General features: G+C 42.9%; 1 protein-coding gene across 1 annotated transcript in view; it reads right to left on the bottom strand.

Moving 5' to 3' along the window:
* Positions 1 to 237: 237 nt before the first annotated feature.
* CDHR3 (cadherin related family member 3) overlaps positions 238 to 21248 on the bottom strand; it is a 33895-nt gene continuing 12884 nt past the window's right edge. The window contains exons 6-17 of the mRNA XM_074168971.1: positions 19898 to 19992; positions 19689 to 19793; positions 15926 to 16074; positions 14419 to 14608; positions 12586 to 12754; positions 10979 to 11078; positions 10735 to 10833; positions 8215 to 8441; positions 6358 to 6529; positions 4446 to 4690; positions 1660 to 1841; positions 238 to 277 (exon numbers count right to left, since the gene is read on the bottom strand). Of these exons, the coding sequence (XP_074025072.1) occupies positions 238 to 277; positions 1660 to 1841; positions 4446 to 4690; positions 6358 to 6529; positions 8215 to 8441; positions 10735 to 10833; positions 10979 to 11078; positions 12586 to 12754; positions 14419 to 14608; positions 15926 to 16074; positions 19689 to 19793; positions 19898 to 19992 (1773 nt within the window). The remainder of the gene's footprint in view (positions 278 to 1659; positions 1842 to 4445; positions 4691 to 6357; positions 6530 to 8214; positions 8442 to 10734; positions 10834 to 10978; positions 11079 to 12585; positions 12755 to 14418; positions 14609 to 15925; positions 16075 to 19688; positions 19794 to 19897; positions 19993 to 21248) is intronic.

The raw sequence follows: 21248 nt of genomic DNA on the forward strand, positions 1-21248 counted from the left end.
GAATTGCAAGTGAAAAAATACAGTAATTCTTTAGCATCCATGCCAGAATACTGGGCTACTCTGAATTTGTTTTTCACCTAATAGTTAATAGATCTGAAGACCAAAAGGACCATGATATCACTTAGGCAGGCCTCCCATAATTACCCAGGCTTATTTAATCTCAATACTCTTGTATTTGTCTAGAAATGGATTTACAACTTTTACACTGAATCATAAACAAGGTCTTGTTGCGAAGTATTAAAATACAGAAAAGAGGTACACACCTGGAACACTTCTCCTGTAATGAAAAAAAAGATTAAGAGTGCAGTTAACAAATGTCACACTTTTGCCTACATAAAAATATCACGCTTTGTTCTCTTACATTTGGCAAGAAGGATGTGTTTTCCTTGAGTTCTGGGATTTGCTTTTTTTGTTTGGTTTCTGCTTTTGCTTTTACTGAAGGCCTGCATCATTTAATGCTGCTTCCAAACAGGAAAACAGCCATGAGCATTGCTCTAACACCTCTCCAAGAAGGGATGATATTAAAAAAAAAAAGTCTTATTGATGATAGCATGATGGATTTCTATTATCTGGAAAAATATATTTTAAAATATTGTCATCTTGTTCCATCCTTGGAGAAAGGTCAATTTTTTTGATCTGATGTGCTCAGATAATACCTTTTAAAATATTTGAAAGGTTGTAAATGTTTTTGAAAAAATAGAAATTGCTTTTTAAGGGGAGAGCCTGGCCCTATTAATAAATAATAACAATAGCCAAGCTATATGCTGCTAGATTCATTTGTCATTTTTATCACAAACTGCTAAATTCCTTGTGCACACCATTTGAATTATAATCACAGTCATATATTACGTCTTTACATTCACTATAGTTTCTAAATTTAAGTCCAAATCCTGAGAATACTTACAAAAATCCTTTTTTGTTTTTTTTTTTAATCCCAGTCCATTTAAAGAGCTGCTTATCTTTGTTTTGCGAAGCAAAAAGTCGATTTAGAGGCAGACTGGCTCCAGCCCGCTGAGAAGGCAGCCAGCGGCGATCTTTGCCTCTTCCCACAATGAACCAGAGCTGGTCCCAGGTGCTTCCGTGGCTTTTGCCAAGCATGAGCACTTAAAGGTACCACGAAGCTTTATGGGCCAGAGCCTTGCAACGGGCTTGGGCAAAACTCTAGGAAATCTGTAGAAGTTTTGCCAGAACAAAGAATTTGGCACGAGCACCAAGGAAAGGACTCTGGGGTCTGTAGCTGAGAGGGAGGAATACGCATCCAGTAACTACCTAGATGGGAGCTCCCTTGGTGTGTGAGCCAAACACAAACCAAAAACATTTGTATTTTGGGTGAGCACAGTCAAGCACAGACGCTGACTACGCTTCACAAGCATAACTGCCTTTAGAGGTTGTAATTGTTAATTCTACTTTTACCTTCAGCTAATGCTTTTGTTAAATTGTTAGTAAATCCATTAAATAAAATTCCACTGACATTTTTCCTTGATTTCATATCATTAACACCAAATGTCACTGTAGCTGGTAACTAGTACTGCAGCAAAGGGCATACCACTAAAAGCTATCCAAATCACACATTTCATTGCGGCTGAAAGGCCTGAGTTCTCTCTGTTATTGCTGGGTGTTGCTGGGTACTTCCCCAGTGTGACATCTGGGACGACTCACAGAGGTGTGCTGTCTGCTTTCCCTGCCGGAGGGCAGCGTGTGCGGACCCACGTCGCCAGCAGGAACCCCAGGTATCCCAGCAGTCCGAGGAGCAGCAAACTGCCGAGGGTGATGACGAAGGGCACGTACCATGCTGATTCAGAGTAGAGGTTTTCCCTTTTTGTCACAACAGTGAAGCTGGGCTTTTAAAACAAGATAGGAAAAGTTCCTCAAGGCTGCATACTTGCAAGGTTACTGACACCAACCACGCCTTTCATCTGGCTGAACTTCTGCACTGAAGCACCTGGCCCAAGCTTGCCCTGAGGCTCTGCAGATGATGGGCAGAGGGAGATAGTGTCTGCTGGAGACAGTGATTCATCCCATGTACCTGCCTGCTGACTGTTGAAGCAGCTCAGATGACTGAGGTGGACCACCAGGCTCCTAGGGCAACCAAAGATAGGTGAAATGGAGCCCACCCACGATGCAAAAAGGAGGTTCCAGATCATTTTTCAATGTCTTATATTAAAACAAGCATGCCATAGTGGGGTTTAAAAGCCTCAGGTTGCCTGAGAAGCTGAGAGCGCAGTGTTGGAGGGTGAGCAAGTTCAGGGAATACTGCCATTACCTAGATAATGGTTTCTTGTTACCTAAGGCAAAACTGGAAGTAGGTCATCTTCACTGCAGTGATCATTGGGCCCCCTTCCTAAGAGGAGTTGAACCCTGAGGAATTGGGTTATTGTATAAAAATAAATGAAACTCCTTTTTTTTTTTTTTCCCCTGTGACTTGTTCCAGAAGGGAAAACAACACTTCTTGAGCAGTCACGATCTCCCACATCTTCCCAAGTGCCAGGAAACACATCTCTGAGCTGGCACGTCACTTGGTGGTAGCAACTCATTCATTAAGGTCCCATCACAAAACTAGCCTCACACAGATCACAAATTACTCATTTGCTCTACCTGGGTCATTATACAGTGTGGTACTATTAGTTTTGATCATCTACTGGAGTTTTTATTTATTTTTCTGTAAGAAAATTGTAATCCCATTGTGTATGAAATTTAGTAGGGTATCTATTTCTTTTCTGTTTAAGGATACCTGTAAAATAAGCTATTTAGTCTTGCAAAAAAAAGGTACCTCCAATCCCTAGAGAAACTCTCAGATAATCTCAAGAGCACCACCACCACTCCATCCTCAGTGGGACTGAAGTCACAAGTGACTTTTTGTGACAGGGCTTCTTTTCTGCACTACCAGCCTTCCAGCACCTGATTCATCAAGCTGCCGCACTGAACACGTCAGGAGTAGTGATGGGAGAAGCTGCTGTAATGGAGGTGCTCTTCTGGAAAATAGACTGAAAGTGGAAGGCTGATATCTCTGGGGAGGCAGATTTAACGCTGTGGTATGTGGTCTAGACTGTTTGTATTTGTGGCAAAGCACGGGAAAGAAATACAGAGTAAGTTTTGTTATTCAGCTTAACTTTTCATTTCCACATCAAGTAGGGGGAGGAGAAGGCTGTGAGAAAACCATTTATTCCTTCCCAACAGAGCATTAGATAATAACCGGGTTATTAATCAGTCTGCGAATTCGGATTTAAGCATTTTCATAGCAAAGCATCCAGACTTGCATGTGCTGTTTGCAGGATCCCCTGGTTCTGGCTCAGTTACCAGTAGCCCCAGCAGATCCAGGCCATTTTATAATGAATAGCTCTTTACCCCTTCACCTGCATACTCGTATTTTCGTTCTTGCATGCAAGTGAAAAATGGGTAACACAATCTGCAGGCAGGCAGAAAATGGATGGGCTCTGCATGATGGAGAGATGGTGAAGCAAGGGATGAAGGAGGTGGCTGGCACACAGATGGGGACAGAGTGGCCTGGACCCTCAGGCTGTGCCCCTTCTGCAGGCAGGAGAAAAAAAAGCTCTTCAAACAGCTTGCACCAGCCAGATGTAAATCAGCTCCAAAATGAAACCGGTGAGCCAGAGCTTGCCTGGGATGGCTGTGTGGAGGAGTAGACTGTATTGCTGGGACACAGGCCCACAGCTCCACAGCTTGTGCAAGGCCAGATCCCACCCTGGCTGCTGAAAGCTGTGCTGGCTTCCCCAGCTCAGCTATGGACCACCACATGGGCAGGGAACTCAGGAAAGACCCATCCCATCCCTCTGGATTTGCTGTCTGAAACCTCATCAACATGCTGATGCTGTGCACAACCACTTCAGTGCCTGACAGGCAGCTCAAAGTTTTACACAACGGTGACCTCAGGGATGGGAAAAAAAAAAACATCTAAGTTATGAGGATTTCTTCTTGTTATTGTTGTTGCCTATTTCAACTTTGGGAGGCACAGATTAATGTGTCCCACCACTAAAGAAGCACATTCAATTGCAAGACAGTTGGCAGAGTGAATAGCTATGAATAAAAAAAAAGAGGTAGTGCAAAATGCATGAGGTAATTTTAAGGTTCCAAGCAAAGGTTAACCCCTGCTCTTTCCTTATTAATAAAGCTGCCAGAATCTTTAACTTTCCAGTTACGTGGTAATGGCAGCATGCCCGGTCCTTTGGCCACTTGCCCTTTTTGTTTCAGAAACTAAAATACAAAACATATGTTATGACTGTACCTGAGACCAATCCTTCATGACGCTGAGCACTTTAACCTCTTTTGGCTCCAGTGTAAGAGCACAGGGCTCAGCATTTCCCAGGACTGGACCCACTGTAGGTTTTTGTTTTTCTTTTGCATACATCTACCCTCTTTTCTTCACTCCCATGGAGAGCAGCCCATGAAAGAACCACAGAAGTGGACATAAATTTCAGCGAACTTACTGTTGTGGCAATGACAGTAGTTGGGTTTGGGATAACTCTGATGCTTAAAGTCACTGTTCCAGTTTTAACCAGGTGTATAGTTTTGTCCCTGGCAGATAGTAAATTGTCGTCTGTTATATAGACGCGCAGTCTGTAAATCCAGTTTGTATCAAGTCCGCGCTCATAGTCAAACCGCGATGCAAGAATCAGCCGAGATGTGTTGGAGCCGGCACTTGGTGAAAATGTGAAATGATTGTTCACATTGCCTGCAAGGAGAAGGAAAAAACCAAAACAATACACACACACACACAAAAAAAAAAAAGAAAAGAATAAAAGAGAAAAGCAATTCCACGTTAAAGGAAATGGTTGGAACAAGCAAAAAGATCAGTTTCTGTTGACAACTTGTTATGGATTACTATGCACCTGTGCAGTGAAATATTGGTAAGAACAGCTCCTTGATCTTCCTGACATCATATAAAATCAGATAAAACACCCTACGCTGTTGCAGGGCTCATTCCACAACTGGGGTGTCCCCTGGAGTGGCCCCTAGGCCACGAGGACACAACCAGTGTCTCCAGAGGCCCCTCCAGCCCCTCTCCATGGCTTCTCCCTCTGCACAGAGGCAGAGACCTTTGAGCAGGTCCCCCAGAAGAGAGATAATGACTCAGGAGAAATTAATTGCCTCCAGGGCTTTGTCTGCACTGTGGGGGCACAAAGGAGAGTTCAGTGATGCTAATCCTTCGGCCTTCATTTTCTGTCCATGTATCTGGAAATCTGCTAGTGGCCTGGGCAAGCTCCAGCTCTCAGGCTCCAAGCAAACCACACGTAGGAGAGATCAGAGCCATGAAAAGGCTTGAGTTTTGCTCTTGTTGCCACATAGAGCTCCAGAAACTGAAGTGACCTTGAAGGCCATGTCTGTCAGCCATGGGCTGCCCTTTGGCTCAGAGGCCAACTGCATGGCACAGCTCACATCTGTACAGCCAAAACCCTGGGTCTTCACCCTGGTCAGCCCATACAGAGTGTTTGTTGGGCAAGGTCCCTGATCCCTCAGCAATGCCCAGGATCTTTTTGGGAATGTACTGCTTAGCACAGACCAAAATCATGTCAGCAACCAAACTTAATGTTTCAGCAGTGTGGTCCAACACTGGACCTGTGGCCAGGCCCTAACTTAGCGATACAAACACAGTCTTCATATGGGCTCATGTGTAAGTCCACTGCTGCAGAGCTCCTCTGCAGCATTAAGGGGCTAGAGTAGGACAGAGGTTTTCTCTTTTTATGCTCACAACTTTTTACTGGCACCTCCATGATCTGCTCCCTCCTTCTCAGCAGTCACCTCTGCAACAAAAAATGAAATTGTCCCAAGAAAGTGCGTTCCCTATTTTGTGAAGCTAAATGTCGTCCCATACTGCAGCGGTTCTCCAAGTGGATGCAGTCGATTATAAGGTCCAAACACATACTCTTAAAATGGGGGTTTAATCCATACAGCATGGACCTAGGACATGCAGGCTTGCTTGGTTGTTTTGAACAGTTTACCGGCATCTAAAGGTGAGGTATGCAGAGTAACAGGACCCACCATTATTTCTCAAGATTTACTCAGCTGTAATTGGAAGTGAAATTTGACCCTGCATATCATTCTAGCTCATTCTTCCGAAGTCCTTGTCAATTTTGCAATTATTTGCCAATTAATTAACATGGTAGGCAATCCAGTCTTGCAAGGGAATTCTTCTAGCTGGTAGCACCAGTAGCCAACTTGTGGAGAGACATCTCTTTTGGTAAGCAGCAAAGTAATAATGTGCAAAACTTGTGGATCACAACTAGCTCTCCATAAGAAGTAGCACATAAACTGTGCAAGACTTTATTTACAAATCAAAGCAAACCATCAGTATTCATGAATTTTTGCACTGCTCCCAGCTCACACACCATGACTCAGTACCTTCATCAATGAAGTAACGGAAAGACCTGGGATCAGAATCACGATCTTGACATTCAATCCTGAAGCCATTAATATTGGTCCCAACAGCTAAATTAACTGGGATTTGAAACGAATAGAAATTGGGTGAACAAACTGGTTCTTCATCATTTACTTCCAAAACATTGACAGTTACCTGAAAGAAAACAGCAGTAGCAAGCTGAAGGTCCTCCACTGTGCTAAGCCAGAATTTTATTAACTTCAGAAACTGACTTTGCCCATTTTGCTCTTTTGATCAACAGCAGTTGAAGAGCAATGAACCTCCCTTCCAATCTAGTTTCTACCAGAAAATATCTGTGGTTATTTGACCTTCATTTCTTGTTGAGATCAGCATTTTCTTGGGAACAGGTTCTATAACCCAAACCATCTTGCAAAACCACGGTGGTTTTGAGCTGGTGTGTCTATTTGAATTACCTGAAGCGTGTCATAGAAAGAATGAGAAACAATAATGGTACCAGGTATTCATTAAACTTCCTTTCAAACCTCTCAAATTGCTTCACAGTCATTAGTTAGGCTTCTTAGCATATTTAATAGTAATTCAGAGCATGAACCATGGAAGGAAGGAAGGAAGAGTCCTTATAGACTGACTGTTCCCTGTGAGACAGAAATGCTGGTAATGGCCTTCTGCAGGGCTGGGAGCACCCCAGCTTGCACCAGATGCGCTTAACATCAGCTTGGGTTATCTGGCTGAGAGAATAAGGTTACCATTCTCAAAGCTCTTTCCTCTAATGTCTGTTGGTCTTTAACAGATAAACTTGTCATCGTTAAAAGTTCCTGATGCTAAATTTTCCTTAATCATCACCCTGAAATATTACAGGTGATAAAGAGATTAAGTATTTAGCATCTCCATAGGTGGTGCTTGGATGGAATAGAAAGCAAGCCTAGTACCTGTATTCCTCCCAACAGATGTGCAAAAATCAAATATAAGGCAGTCACGAGGGAGAAGATGTGAAAAGGAGTCTGTATGTGAAGGACACTGAGATTCTTTGAAAGAAGTGACTATAAAATACCTTTGTAGATATACCATCTATATTTGGTTTTTTTCTGAATAAAATAGGTCTGGGCAGCAAACTTAAGCACAACCCTACTGTTTAATGTTATCATGGTCCCTGGCATGCTCTTGACTAATGCCAGATAGCACTGTTAGGGACAAAACTAGATCACAGTCAGGGGAAGGCATGTGTAAAGGTCCATCCCCAGTAGGCCATGTGGACACAGCTGTACTGGATGGGCCTTTTGACATCCCAAGAAGCTGCCCAAGCCCTCATCCCATCCCCAAGGTACGCAGCAGATCCCCTCTGTCCCACCCTATGAAAATACAATTCTGATGGGCTGCAACATGATTCTTACATTACTTTGGGCACTTTGCAGTGAAAAAACATCACATACAAAATCAAAAGTATACTTGAGGGCCAAGGGGCGCTACACGAAGTCCAAAAAGGATTTGGCTAAAATTAGGTTGCGCTACTTAGCCTCAAGACCCTTTCCTTTTTCTATTTTCCAGTATATAAGTAGCAGTAAGGAATATCTTAAATTGTCTGGGACACACAAAAGTATTTCACTGCCCAGGTCAACTAAAAAAGAAAGACTGGGAAACAAAAACCACAGAGTTAAAAGGATAAAAATATTACTTTAATCCTTTTTGTAAGAAATAAAGCAAGACTGAGTGAACACCACCTCTTTCATCTGACTAATATACAACCTTGGGCAGGGATGGGCTTGCCTTTTACAGACCAAAGTGCTTTGCCCAATGTCTTACCATTCCTGTCAGATAGAAGAGAGAAAAATGTGAAGGGGGAGAAGTAGAGTGGATTTACTCACAGATGCTGTTGCGGTCTTCTCTTGGTCTGAGGCCTGTACTGTGAAAATGTGTTTCTGAGTTGTTTCATAGTCTAATCTAGCTAAAATCTTCACATCTCCTTTAGTTGGGCTGATCCAGAAGATATTTGTGTAATCCCTGGTGCCTCCTCCAGCTACAATGGAATAAGTGATGACACTGGGTGGCCAGTCATCGTCTCTGGCCTTCACTCTTCCAATGCTGGATCCAACTGAGAGACAGAAAATCCGTATTTCATTAACATTTTAAGGAAAAGGAAGTACAGAGTACTTGTTCCAACCATACTTGATGAAACTGAACTAAAGATTTGGTTTAGAGTTTTTCACCCAAAAAAAGTAAAGCAAAGGTGTGAGAAATGCTGTGCTATGACTCCCTTATGCATGGGCTCATCTGCTAGCAATAAATACCAAAACATGAGGAGCCTGTAGAGAACCATAACAAAAGTGCTCTGGTGGTGAGGGCCACCTCGAGCCCTGCACCGACACACACAAACTCCCGCCTTGTGGCAGCCCAGGCACTGGCTTGGTTGGAGTGGAATAAGGCTTGAAAAGCAATTGCTGCTGTTCCTTCCAAGGTGTTTGAAAAGTGTTTTGAATTACCTTCATGCTGAGCATTTATGAAGGAAGCTACAAATGGCAGTGCTGTAAATTGTGAGAATGAAGGTGGGACTGTGCAGAGCCATTTCTGCAGACGCTGATTCAGCGCTAAGTGGATCCACGTGACCCAGGGATATATAGGATGAACAGTCCACATGCGCAGAGTAAGACAGAAGGAGGACATAAATGAAGGGTTGGCCTGACCCTGTGAGCTCTGGCCCTACTGCAAACTGTTGGCTCCTGTTTGGTACAGCAATAGCAAGTACTCTGTGAATGTCAACTCAGCCCAAAACAAAAGGCAGTCTGAGTCAGAAAAACATTATTTCTCTTGATAGTCTCAGTACCCAGCAAAGTTCTGTGGCTGACACAGAGAGCTTTACAGTCATATTTATGTCACAGATGGGTTCCAAGTGTTATATCGCTAAGATACATGTCAGTAGTATGAGGAGACACACAGAGAATAGGAAATGCTACAAAATTCACCATACCATGCCCACTGGGAAACAGCATAGAAAGCCAAGCTCCATGCATGCACCATTGAAATAAAAGTTGGGCAAGAACAACAGGCTGCCGAGCAATGCAACGCACTGGTATGAACACCTGAAGGTGGGGGTCCTCTGATTGCTGAGTGGCTGTCCTCTGCCTCCTTGTCCGCCCTTAGCCTTCCTTGCTTTCCTGGCAGTTTCACTCCTGCAGGAGCCAGGGCTGCCAGGGTTTCTCTGCCAGGCAGACCCCTCTGGGAGCCAGCCCCCTGACCCCAGCCTCCCCAGTCTCTCCAGCTCCCTCCCAGGCCGTGTATCCCCACACCAGCTGCAGCTTTGCCATACTCAGCAGTGGCTGATGACTGGCTTCTCCACAGGGCAGGCAGGAATGATTTTTGCAGACCTGTGCACCTTGGCAGGATCCTCCTGACCAGAGAAGGAAGCAAACAGAGAACTGAGGGTGAGGGCTGGAAATTAGGGCTTGCTCCTTTGCCCATGGAAAGATGGAGGAGGTTGTGGGCAGGACGATGGGGCTGCTTGAAGGATGCCTTTTCCTCCCCACCACTTCCTGCCTCCTGGCTTAGGCAAACAGACACAGAAGCACCATAGAACCCACAGGTCTGCTGACCACAGCCACAGCTGCCTTTGCCTATGCTTTATTCCTGCCCTGGCTATAATAGTTTCATTAATTCAAGCAGACACTAGATTATCCGGCTGCTAAATCTCCTGGATTTTCATAGGCGGCTTTACCATGTCCCACTCCGCTGCAGTGATACAGTTGGACATCCTCCTTGGTGATGTGGCCATTGGGGCAGGTTTGTGAGTAACAGCAGCCTGTGGCAGTGTTGGATGTGCTGAAGGACAGGGCTGCCATTCAGAGGAGTCTGTCAGGCTGGAGCTATGGGCCAACAGGACTCGTGGGGCTCAGCACAGACTTTGCTGAGCAAAGACTCCTCATCTGAGCACTCCCACCCTATCTCCAGGGTACCCACTGCACCTGAGGTGAGTTGGGTGTAAGGGGACAGTGGGGTGGCCATCCTGCACCATGCCTGGTTTAAGGGAGTCCTCACTCATCTGTGTCAGTCTATAGTGGTTTCTTTGCACTGTCGTGGTCCCTCTAAAAGGCTAATTTAGCAAGAGCAGAAAGACAGTCTAAAGCAAGACATCTGAGTTCAGTTCCTGGCTCTGTCACAGGCTTCTTGTGCAATTGCTGAATTTGTCAGTGTCTCAGTTTCCATCTGTACAATTGGAGTTGTTGCCAGCTTTGTCTATTTAAGGGTAGTAGGTGGTTGTATGGTGAGACCCTGGTTGAACTGGAAGTTTGAGTCGTTCTTCTCATTCAAATATATGAAAATACATTTAGAATAAAAAGGTACTTACCAACATGACAACATTATTTCTATCATGTAGGTGCTACTTACTCTACCTTTAGTAATTTCTGGAACATTAAATTCGTATGATAAATCACTGAAGACTGGAAAAAATTCATTCACTGGCTTTATCCTGATGTAAATGTAGATGATATCTGGAAATATAACAGAAGATTAAATCATAGTTAAGTATGGCTGTGAAATTTTCTCATGCATATATTCAAAATACATATGGTATTCCTCTCTTCATGCTGTTACAGCACATGAAAATATCAAAAGAAGTGTAAAAAGGATACTTGCTTGTGTAGTTAGGACTGGCAATATCTTGCACCCTAACAGTCAAAGAATAAACTTCGACGCCTGGATTAGCCGGGTTTTCTAAATCAACACTTTCAGTCACCTAAATTAAAAAGAAACACAGTTGTATTTATACTTCCTTACATAAAGTCACAATACACATGGTGGCAATTACTTTTTTCAGCGTTCACTAAGTGTGGTCTCCCCCTTGGACATATAGAATTGTCCTGAAGGAGTAATATAGGCTATTAATCAATTACAGGATAGAATTCTAGGTTTTTTTTGCATGTTCACACTTCGGTGTCTCTTGGAAATTCAAAACTCTTTCCTTCTGCCAACAAAATTTCTTCTCCTGAAATGCAGGAAGTTTTATCATTTGGATCGTAAGGTCTTGGCCTTTTACCTGTTTAATTCAAAGCTCATGTAATGAGTTGGCTATTTACTCTGCCCTTTGTCGGCTCAACAAGAATCAGCTGTTGCTAAGTAGTAATAGTTACTCATTGAGCTCATGCCTGCAGACACGTATTAAAGGTATCAGGTTCAGCCACGAGGAGTGTTTATCCAGGAACCAAGTTGTTACTAAACGGTGGCTCATGCAGACTTAAATCCTAATCTCCTGGACTCTCTGCCTTTCTGTAGGAGCCTCATAAACTTTGGGGCAGCAGGACTAAAGTACAGCCATCTACTGTTGATTGTCTATCAGGAGATTCCTGGAGGAGCAAGACACTTCAGATAGCCTGTTACATTATACATACAAGGTGATCAAAGGGCTGACAACAATTGCATCCTGTGCAGCAATGAAAATGCTTCTTATGTTGGCAGATGAAGCAGCTAAGGGCAGCGCTCATTGACGTGTATACTTCAGATCAAAAATTAAAGTACACCATACAAAATCATTTTACTCCTCTTGTAGCACTCTTGTCATTTAGACAGAACGTCTATTTTGTTATGTTTCCCTTTTTCTGAAGTTATTCACAGTTCTTTTTAAAGCAACGGAACAGCCACCACTGCACGTGTCCAGCAACTGGTGGGGGTTCTGGCCAATGCAAATCTGCCTGCAGCTATCAACATAAGGAACCTATATTTTGACATGCAAAATCACACAAGTGCAAATCCCACCACACTTTTGTGAAAATTTACTGCTCAAAGTGGTTTTACAATTCTGACCAATGAAGCTGGGAAGTAGTTACCGAGTGTGGGATTTCTGAAGTATTTCAAATCTTCATGCTGAATAACAAGGATCTTCCACAGTATGTCATGAAAAAATGGGTATGAAATGGCAACAAATTTCCTTATTTATCCATATCAAAGTTGATGCTTCACATTACCTAGAAAAGGATTATTTTTTTCAATGATATCTAATACATTTATTTAAAACTAGAGAAAACAGTTCTCTGTTCACCAAATTCTGTAGGATCCATAGAAAGCATCCTACCAAAGGGTAGTTCACATCCAGTCAAAACAGTTATTCTCCACATCATACCCACTGTGACATGAATTATAGTAATTCTTTTTTTCTTTTACAGACAATGAATTCAAAGAACCTATCATATTTCACAAATATGACTTCTGAAATGGGACAATCTAACATTAAGCCACAAATGACTGACCAAAAGTCTTCCAGACACAGCGGACTCCAGAGCGAAGTTATTGCTTCCAAAACCAGACAATCCAGTGAAACTAAATTGATTATTTGATGGATCAACATCAATATCTTTACAGTAATTTCTAAGATCAAGAAGAAGTGTCCCAGCAGTCGTATTTTCATTTGCCTCTTTCCTGTTTAAAACAAACACATTTCCCATCAGGGCAACTTGTATTTCTCCTCTTGAACTCTTCATATATTTCATGCCAAAACATTGACTTCCATTTATTTTCTAAGTGAAATCCTAGATCTAAACAGGCAGCAGCTGATGAGGCATCCCAGAATGTGACCCATACACTGTGGTGGACAACAGCCCTGTACTGTGGGCAGGACATAAACATTTAACCAGATCCAAACCATAAACCTGGAACTCGGCTAAACTTCAGAAGCTGCCACAAGATCTCAATGTTCAAGATTAGTTCAATTAGTAATTAGTATTTCAGAACATCTTTAAAACACTCCTTTCTTCAGTATGTTATAATGTTCTCCTGATGAGAAGCTAGTTCTTTTCTCCTTCACTAATAGCTGGATCATTCTGCTGTTTTGTGAAACAGGGACTTCTGACCCTGCTGTTGACAGTGAGAGTCCCTGTGATGCACATAGTGGAATTGAGGGCAGAGGTGTCGATTTTTTTTTTAAATCAAGACAATTAAATACAAAAAAATGAAGAACCAACTGAAATACCATTAAGCCCTTGTTCCCTTGTGCAATCCCTATAAAACTAGCTCTTTATTTGATCACATTTTTTCCCTGAAGATTTTTGTCTCCTTCAGATCAAAATTGAAGTTTACTAGATAACAAGAGGCTATTGTGTTATTGTCATGGATGTTGTAACTAAGCAGCACTCTGAAGAATTGGATTCTCTTCCTGCCAGTATGTAAAATCGTGTGATTTAAATGCAAGGCATTTCTATTAGGCAGTAAGGAAGCAATCTACACAGGTACCTACTAACTGGGAATTCCTCATTGCATAGGTTCTTGGCCTGAGACGCTGGATTTTTATCCGCAGGATCGTCAAACTACCACAAGTGCACCTGAAGCGCACTATGCTATGTGGTATACCCTGAAAGATCAGAGCCTAGGCACATCAAAACAAACATTTCAGATGGGCAATTGTAGGTTCAGTCTTTCTATGACACACTTAATCTATAAAATGGAGTTAATTTTATGTCCTCATCTGCAAATATAAACTACCTGATCGTAACAATGGTCTCAGTGTACTCATAGCTGTAGCAAAGTCCATGACTAAGTCACTATGCACAGAGTACACCTATAACAGGAGGTGATCTGGGTTCTGAAGACCTTACAGATTGCATTAGACAAAAATCGTGCGGGTCACCAGGGAGAGATTTAGAAGAGAAGATCAGGAAGTTTAAAATAAAACCCCAGAACTGACTGGCAATCTTTCCCTGGTGAATGATTCCCCACGGTTTAGTATAAAGTAAGAAAGGAGGAGCCTGCATCTGTATGGGTAATCTCTATGGGAAAAGCAACTCTATAACACATGGCAACTCTATGGTAACTCTATAAACATAGGCTTTAGGTATGTGAAAGAAAGATAAATAAAGTATCTGACTATACACAGATATTTTTTAATTCAAATTTCCAGTTTGAACATGTCAAGAAACTGAATTTTGTGCCCTTAGACACTTACAGTGAACACTAATCTTTAAAGGCTTAGAGATAAATGTCTATTTGAACCTCTAGCTGTAGATCTGGGGACCCTAACTGATGTGCCTTAGACTGCACGCTGGTCTGGGGCAACAAGGCAGCACTAAGGCAATGAAGAGCCTCGATACCTGAAGACAGAAGGATTGCATTCCGGTGGGTTGTCATTTATATCCTCGATAATGATTGTGATCTCCATTTCGCTGGCATGACCACCGCTGGGACTGTCCTCCACCCGGAGTATCACTGAAAGGTTAGGATGGAGCCGCAGTGGGTGTGATTCTCGGTCGATTCTCCCAGTCACCTGCAGCACTCCAGTCGCTGGGCAGAAAGCAGCCAGAAGTTATATGCTCACCATGGAGGGAAGTAACAAGCACTCATTGTGTATATGCAAGAGGACAGGGTAGCTCAGCAGACAGGTAGCAGAATAATAAGTATTCTGTTCTATGCAAATCATGGCTGGTTTACTTATTTTTTAAAATTTTATACAAAATGGCTTTGAAAATTCTGTGTAAGACTTTAATGGATAGATAACCATTGCTCAAAAATGCACCATACATGGCCTCAGCAAAGGGCTTGGAAAGGAGTTAGATTTCCCTTATATTCTCAAAGAGCTAGTGCAAGTCAGAGTCGAGGGCACTCACAGAGAGCATCAAGGACAATAAGCTGCTAAAGCCTGTGATGTCCTTGCTCTCTATCTAGTAAGGCCGCTTCACTTCCTACTGTAATCATTCAAGCATCCTTCAGCACCTCTAAATCTACTCGCACATCAACAGAGCTGCTCTTAGCTGTGACAGATTGTGCCAAATGCTCTGGTCAGCCATTCGCTTAATATTATTTTATTTTTTTCACTTCTGTTAGCCTCTGTTCAAAAAGAGAAGGTTTTTAAGGCACAGCACAATACTATTCCCAGAGCACAGAGGTAAAGGAACTGTCTTTATGTCCTCTGCCTCTTGGAGTGTAATTGAGGGGGAGAGTGGAAATACCTGGCCAAAGGCCACAGGGAATCCAAGGCATTTAAGGATCATCCTGATCCCCCACAGTACTATGTAGTGTGGCATCTCTAATAGCTGAGATAAGCAGTTCTAAAGCAATAGCAAATGAGGAGCAAAGCAGTCACTGAATGCCAGCCCTGGAGCTAAAACCTCAGGCCACTGGTGTGTGAACCTCAGAGAGCACGAGGAGATAGGACCAGGATGAGAAACAGGAATCCTTTGGATGGCCTTGCCTGAGGAGAGTCATGAATCGACCAATGAAGCTGAGGTGCAGATTTGCTGTGCACCTCAATGCCAGAGCAGATTTCAAGTGGGAGAGAAGACATTATGGTCTAACTATGTGCAGCTGTTTCAAGAGCCCCAGAAGGGTCAGTGCAGTCCTCAGAGATTAAAAAGAAGGCAGCTAATCCTCACTCTCTAGCTGTAAGTCAATATTTGTCAAGAAGTCACCTTTGGTCTACTTTCTTCAAGATATCTTACAGAATCTTGGTAATTTGACCCTAATAATGTACCGAGCATTTTTTATTTCTAGGGGTAGCCACAGAATAAAGTCAGTCAATTTAAAACTAAGTCCAAAACGTTTTCTCCAAAGTAGCCACTCTCTTTTTTGAGGTGTCAGAAGGCACATTTTTGTTTGTCTTACAAGGATTTATGGAGATATATCTGTCAGAAGACTGGATACTGTAGAAAAGTCTGCTGGGAGAGTCTTCATCATCAGGATCTTTAGCTGTTATATTAGCAACAACAGTGCCTGGTCTTTGCTCCTCTGGAATCCTGTAGATTCTTTGTTCTCTACAAGATAAAACAAAATTCAGCAAAGCGTACATCTGTGTTTGCAAGGGAAGCTGATTATAGACTTAGCTGAGCAGCCAATTGTAGCAGCAGAGGCATGGCCACGCTGGTCTCAGAGATGGCTGTTTGCATGTCAGGGTAAATATCGCAGTTGCTGGTTCTGCCAGCTGGATGTGTAGCAATAGCTGAAGTGGTATGTGGTCATAAAGCATGACATACCCACACAAATGAGTGTCCTTCCCCTGCAACTTTTTCACAGTAAAAACAATTTGACTTCCACAGAATCATGGAAGCTGAAGATGGAAGGGGCTGTTAAGTCATGCAATCCATCTCCCTACAGAGCCACCAGCTTGTAAAGCCACTCGCTTTAGTTCCTTCATTTTGCAAGAGAAAAACAAAAATTGAAGCAGTAATGTAATTAATCACCATTTGGAATGAATGCTGGAGGTTTTGGGGGCACAACGGTATTACTAAAAAGCTGAGTTGCCCCTGCAGTAGGTGGAGGCAGGGAGGAGTACTCCTGTGGGTGCCCACCAGATGAACGTGCTCCAGTCTCCCAGCAACATCTGTCTGTCCAATTCATTTTACATAGTGAAAAAGGTTCTTTACTGCTGCTCTTTGGTATACCAGTCAGTGCTCCCAAATTTTCCATGAATTAAGTGAGTTTTATAGCTCAGATACAGTCTGGCCAGCAGTTGAGCAGGATTGCTTATAATGGTTGCAGTTGCATGTTCACATGGGTACTCAGGTATGCAATTATGATACTTGAACCACATGCAAAAATAGGCATGGGTAAGCACACAAAAACTGTGCAAGGAATTTATAAAGGCTGATTTATACTCCTGAAACACACACAAACATCTCCTGCTTCTAGATATCAAAGGGAGTTGAAGGGGCTCAAGAGTTCAGAAAAGCATTAGGAGTATGTTTCAAGACTGAATCGTTTTTGCACATTTTAAACTTCCTATGCCATCACTTAGCTAATTGACAAGTCTATAGTTCCCAGGAAAGCATGAGCCCTTCACTCCACCATCATGGGGCACTTAGCAATTTGAGTAGAGAACTGCAGAGACAGAACAGAAGATTTCATGCGTCCAGGTCTCCACTTGCAATTTTAAGAATGGTTAAGACAACACAGTATCTATGACTGTTTTGTCATCTCATGTGGAAAGAGGAAAGCACACAGGAGAGAAATCACATAGGGTTTTCCCAGTAAAAGCACCTAACTTACAGCCAGAAGTAAACAAGCAGGTTGTGAAGGCTGCAGAGCCAGAGTATTTATTAAGTTTCTATCTCACTCTTGGCATTGGATCTCTTCCTTCCTTGTTCTCCTGTTGCTTCCAGAGTCACTTAGAAACAAAACAAATAGCAACAGATCTCCTTCACTGCTACCAAAAATGCCACCCTAAAATGCTTCTCTGATCACTGAGGAGCATGGAAGGGACAGCTCTAACTGGTTTTGGCTCAAAGCAGGGAACTCCCTATGTCCATGGGGACCACCACTCCAACCTCCCTGTGGACAGCAAACTCACCACAGCTCCACCTTCACAGCCCTGCCAGCCCTCCTGCACCCCGCACGGGCTGTTGTCCTGTCCCCACCAGATGTCTTGGGAAGAAGCAGGATGTTATCCAGCACATCCCCGTAGCACGGAGTACAGCTGGGGAGGAGTTAGGGGCCGCTTCCTACACAGCTACGTCTGGGCTGTGTCCTGTTGTCCATCTGTCTGCCACCTGCCAGTGGATTTTTACAGGACGGTTCAAGCAGACCTTTTAGACACCACACTGTAATTGTAAAGGAAGCATATGTTTGTTTTCTTGTCTTCTCCTTTGTTTTCCTGGCTCCACAAGTTTTCCATTGATTTTAACAGCCAGAATTTCAAAAGGCTGAATGCCAATGTAGTGTTGTGAACACCAAAACCAGATGTGCTTGCATATACTATGGGAACAATTAAAAAGACCCTTTGAAACTCTGTTCTTGACAGCTTTGATCGGGAGAAAATAAAGAAGATTTGCTAACTCGTCAAGTTTCCCCAGCTCCCATCCCAGCACTAATTATTATAGTGTCAGAACGTACATAGCATGCAGCTCACATTTTAGCAGGGGAAGGGCCATACATGTGCATACTGAGGACAGATCATGAAGGGAAATTTAATCTAAAGTTCATTACAAACTGAGCTGCTTTTTTCAGTCTGTAGTGTCAATCTAAAAGGGAGAAGATTCAAACAAATACCAGGCTTTATTTGTGCCATATGAGAACTGAGTCTTAGACCTTAGGTGCTGTGGATGCTCATGTCACTGCAGCTTTCACTAATTCGAACAAGTAGATAAATAATGAAAAGAGCTCCTTTAGCATTCCAGACATAAGGATAAATAAACAGAAATGGCAACATTTGGAGGAAATGTTATCTCAGTCTAGAACACAATGTGCAAATGTTGACACTGGGAAGAGGATTCCTCCAGCTTGTAGCAGTACAGTAACATGGAGTGAGCTGTTAACCTTGTTGATTATTGCAGACATGATGTTCAAGTATTAAATAAGTAGCAACAAAAAATCCATGTTTTTCTAACATTTCATTCTTCTGTTTCTTCAGATTTTCCACCCCTTTACCCAGCAAGGTCCAGATCCTTGCCTCAGCCCAGAAGCCATGCATTGCTCTGGATCCACAAAGCACCCAGAAGATTGCTCCAAACAAGCAGCTGGAAACCTCTTTGGCATGGCCCAGGTGCTACACTGTCTTCTCCTTTGCATAGATGGCAGGAGAGCAGCCACCATAAATATTCTCAGCAGGGACCTTGTGGAGCCTCAGGATCAGGAGACATAAAGAGAGTGACTTGAATCCAACCAGTGGCTTATGCAAGTGACAAAGATAAATCAACAACAGAATCAGATTGACTGTAATAATTGCCAAGCTCCTGCATCAGAAACAATCACCCATCATGCTTTCTACTGCAAAACAGCCTGCTGGTGGCACATGTATATTTTTTCCCATTTTTCCAAATTTTCAACAACGTTCCTGATTCCAACTAAAACTCCATTAGTCTTCAAAAGCTACTTCTGATTTGTGTGTTATGACACAATTTCCTGCTTATGACACAGTAAGAGATGGAAATGTTTCAAATATCACCGGGATCTTTTACAAGGGTAAGTGTCTGGGAAGAAGAGGAAGACAGATCAAAAGTCAGACCTTTTTATGTCTAGACATTTCTGCATGAATAAACATCATTATGGTGAAATGCACATCTGCATGAAGGGTAAAGTCTATATGATTGTGTTCACATGGGGTAAAATTCATCTCCCTGTCTGAACTTGTCCAAAGGTCTTTGCATAGGTTTAACCTCTCTAAATGCTAACAAGCTGGTTTGGCTGCTCTTAACATGAAGGCATAGCCTGGAAAACTTGAAACTATTAAGAATATAAATAAGAATAAAAGAGGGAAATAAGGGCAAAGCTTTCCAGTTAAAGAACAGGAATCACAACAAAATGAAAATACTGTTTTCAGTAGTATTCTGTTGTTATATTTACGTGCCCTTATGTTACACCCTCCCATTGGTGCTCAAGCAGTAAAGCTGGGAAAACATCTACATTTTGAGTACAACAGAAGTTTTTCACTCACGTGGTAAAGTAAGGTCTTTCATCATTGATGTTAATTATATTTATATTCACTGTTTTAGTTAAGTTGAGTCCGTCTGGATCTGTTGCTGTTATATTTAAAAAGTAACTATTAAATGAGAAAACAAAACAAGAATAATTCTTGGTTATGTATGAATACATTTCTCTGCCTACTGTAAGCTAACAGACCATGTGAATAAAATACATTCTCACCAATGTGGATCTTTCTCATAATCAAATACTTTTCTGGAAAAAATGGCTCCACTTTCCGAGACCAAGAATGGCACTGATTTAGGGAGCAGTGAATACTGAAATGAAGAGAGCAAGGAATTAGTCTCTGTATCTTTAAACATCCCTCCATTCATTCCTTGCCTTGTAGAATGGGCCAAGTTATAGAACAGCATTTGCCCCAAACTTTGTGTAGTGAAACATACTGATGCCAGCATAAGCCCTGATCATCTGAGCTGGAGCAGCTCAAACTTGGTTGTACATGCCTTGCTTGCCAGCCAGTGGAGAGTCACAGACACTGAGCTACTTTAAAGCCCACATTACTCTCTATCTCTGTGAACTCCAGGTCCGCAATGAGAATTTAATGTAGGGGCCAGCCAGCAGAGCCACAGCACAGCAGACAAAAATTGGCTTTGTGGTGGTAGCAGAGTACATGCACAAAGGAGAGGAGAGAGAAGAAGGGTTAAGGCTGGACTTGGGGCACATAAGAGCTGTGGAGGAGGCAATCAAGTTTGAGGGTCCAGATGATGGGAGAGGGCAAGGAGGGGAGAGTGGGCTTTCATGGAGTACAGGAGGGTATGAGGCTGAAGGGTGTTCACAACAGCCCGGTGTTAACGCGGCTGCTGAGCGGTGGCATGTAGCAGCAGCCTCTTTGTGCTCTGCACAACACAAATGGATACCACAGCAGTGCATGGGTGTGGGAGGGAGCTGAGAACCCTGACACCCTGCACAGGAGGGAGAAAGGCAGCACCCTGGTCCCCATGGCTGCATGGTAGCTACCACACACCCACCATGATGTCCTCCCTGCAATTGTCCACATGCCTCTGCCAGGCCATCACAAATAAGCCCTCAAGGACATTTCCTTTGCTGGTGCTAATAATACACATAAAGTCTGAAGTATGCAACATCAGAGGGTCATGCACCATACAAGTAATCTGCGAAACCCACTGAGCAGATCTGTTCAGGGGATGGAACTGCCCTCATGTTTTTGAAAAAAAACAGGAGGTACAGAGAGCTGAGTGAAACAACTTGCTCCCTGCAGTGACAGATTTAATTGAAATTGCTTTAGAAAAAGCAGCTAGGTGATCACAATTCTTTTAAGAAATTTTTGGAAGTTGACCTTTCTAAATTCCCTCTCTGGATTATTATTTTACCTGTTGCCCAGCATTTCTATATTTGTAGCTTCTTATTATGCTTCGCGAGGGGTTAGAAGGTGTGTGGAACTCACAGCTGTTGCTTTCAGAAACAAAGCAGAGCTAAAGCCCCAGGCCTCTGCTTCCCTCCTCACCAGCTCAGGTTGGTGGTTTGACTGGGTAAAGCCTGAGGACGGACTTCA

This window comes from Numenius arquata, chromosome 2 (assembly GCF_964106895.1).
Source record: "Numenius arquata chromosome 2, bNumArq3.hap1.1, whole genome shotgun sequence".
NCBI lineage: Eukaryota > Metazoa > Chordata > Aves > Charadriiformes > Scolopacidae > Numenius > Numenius arquata.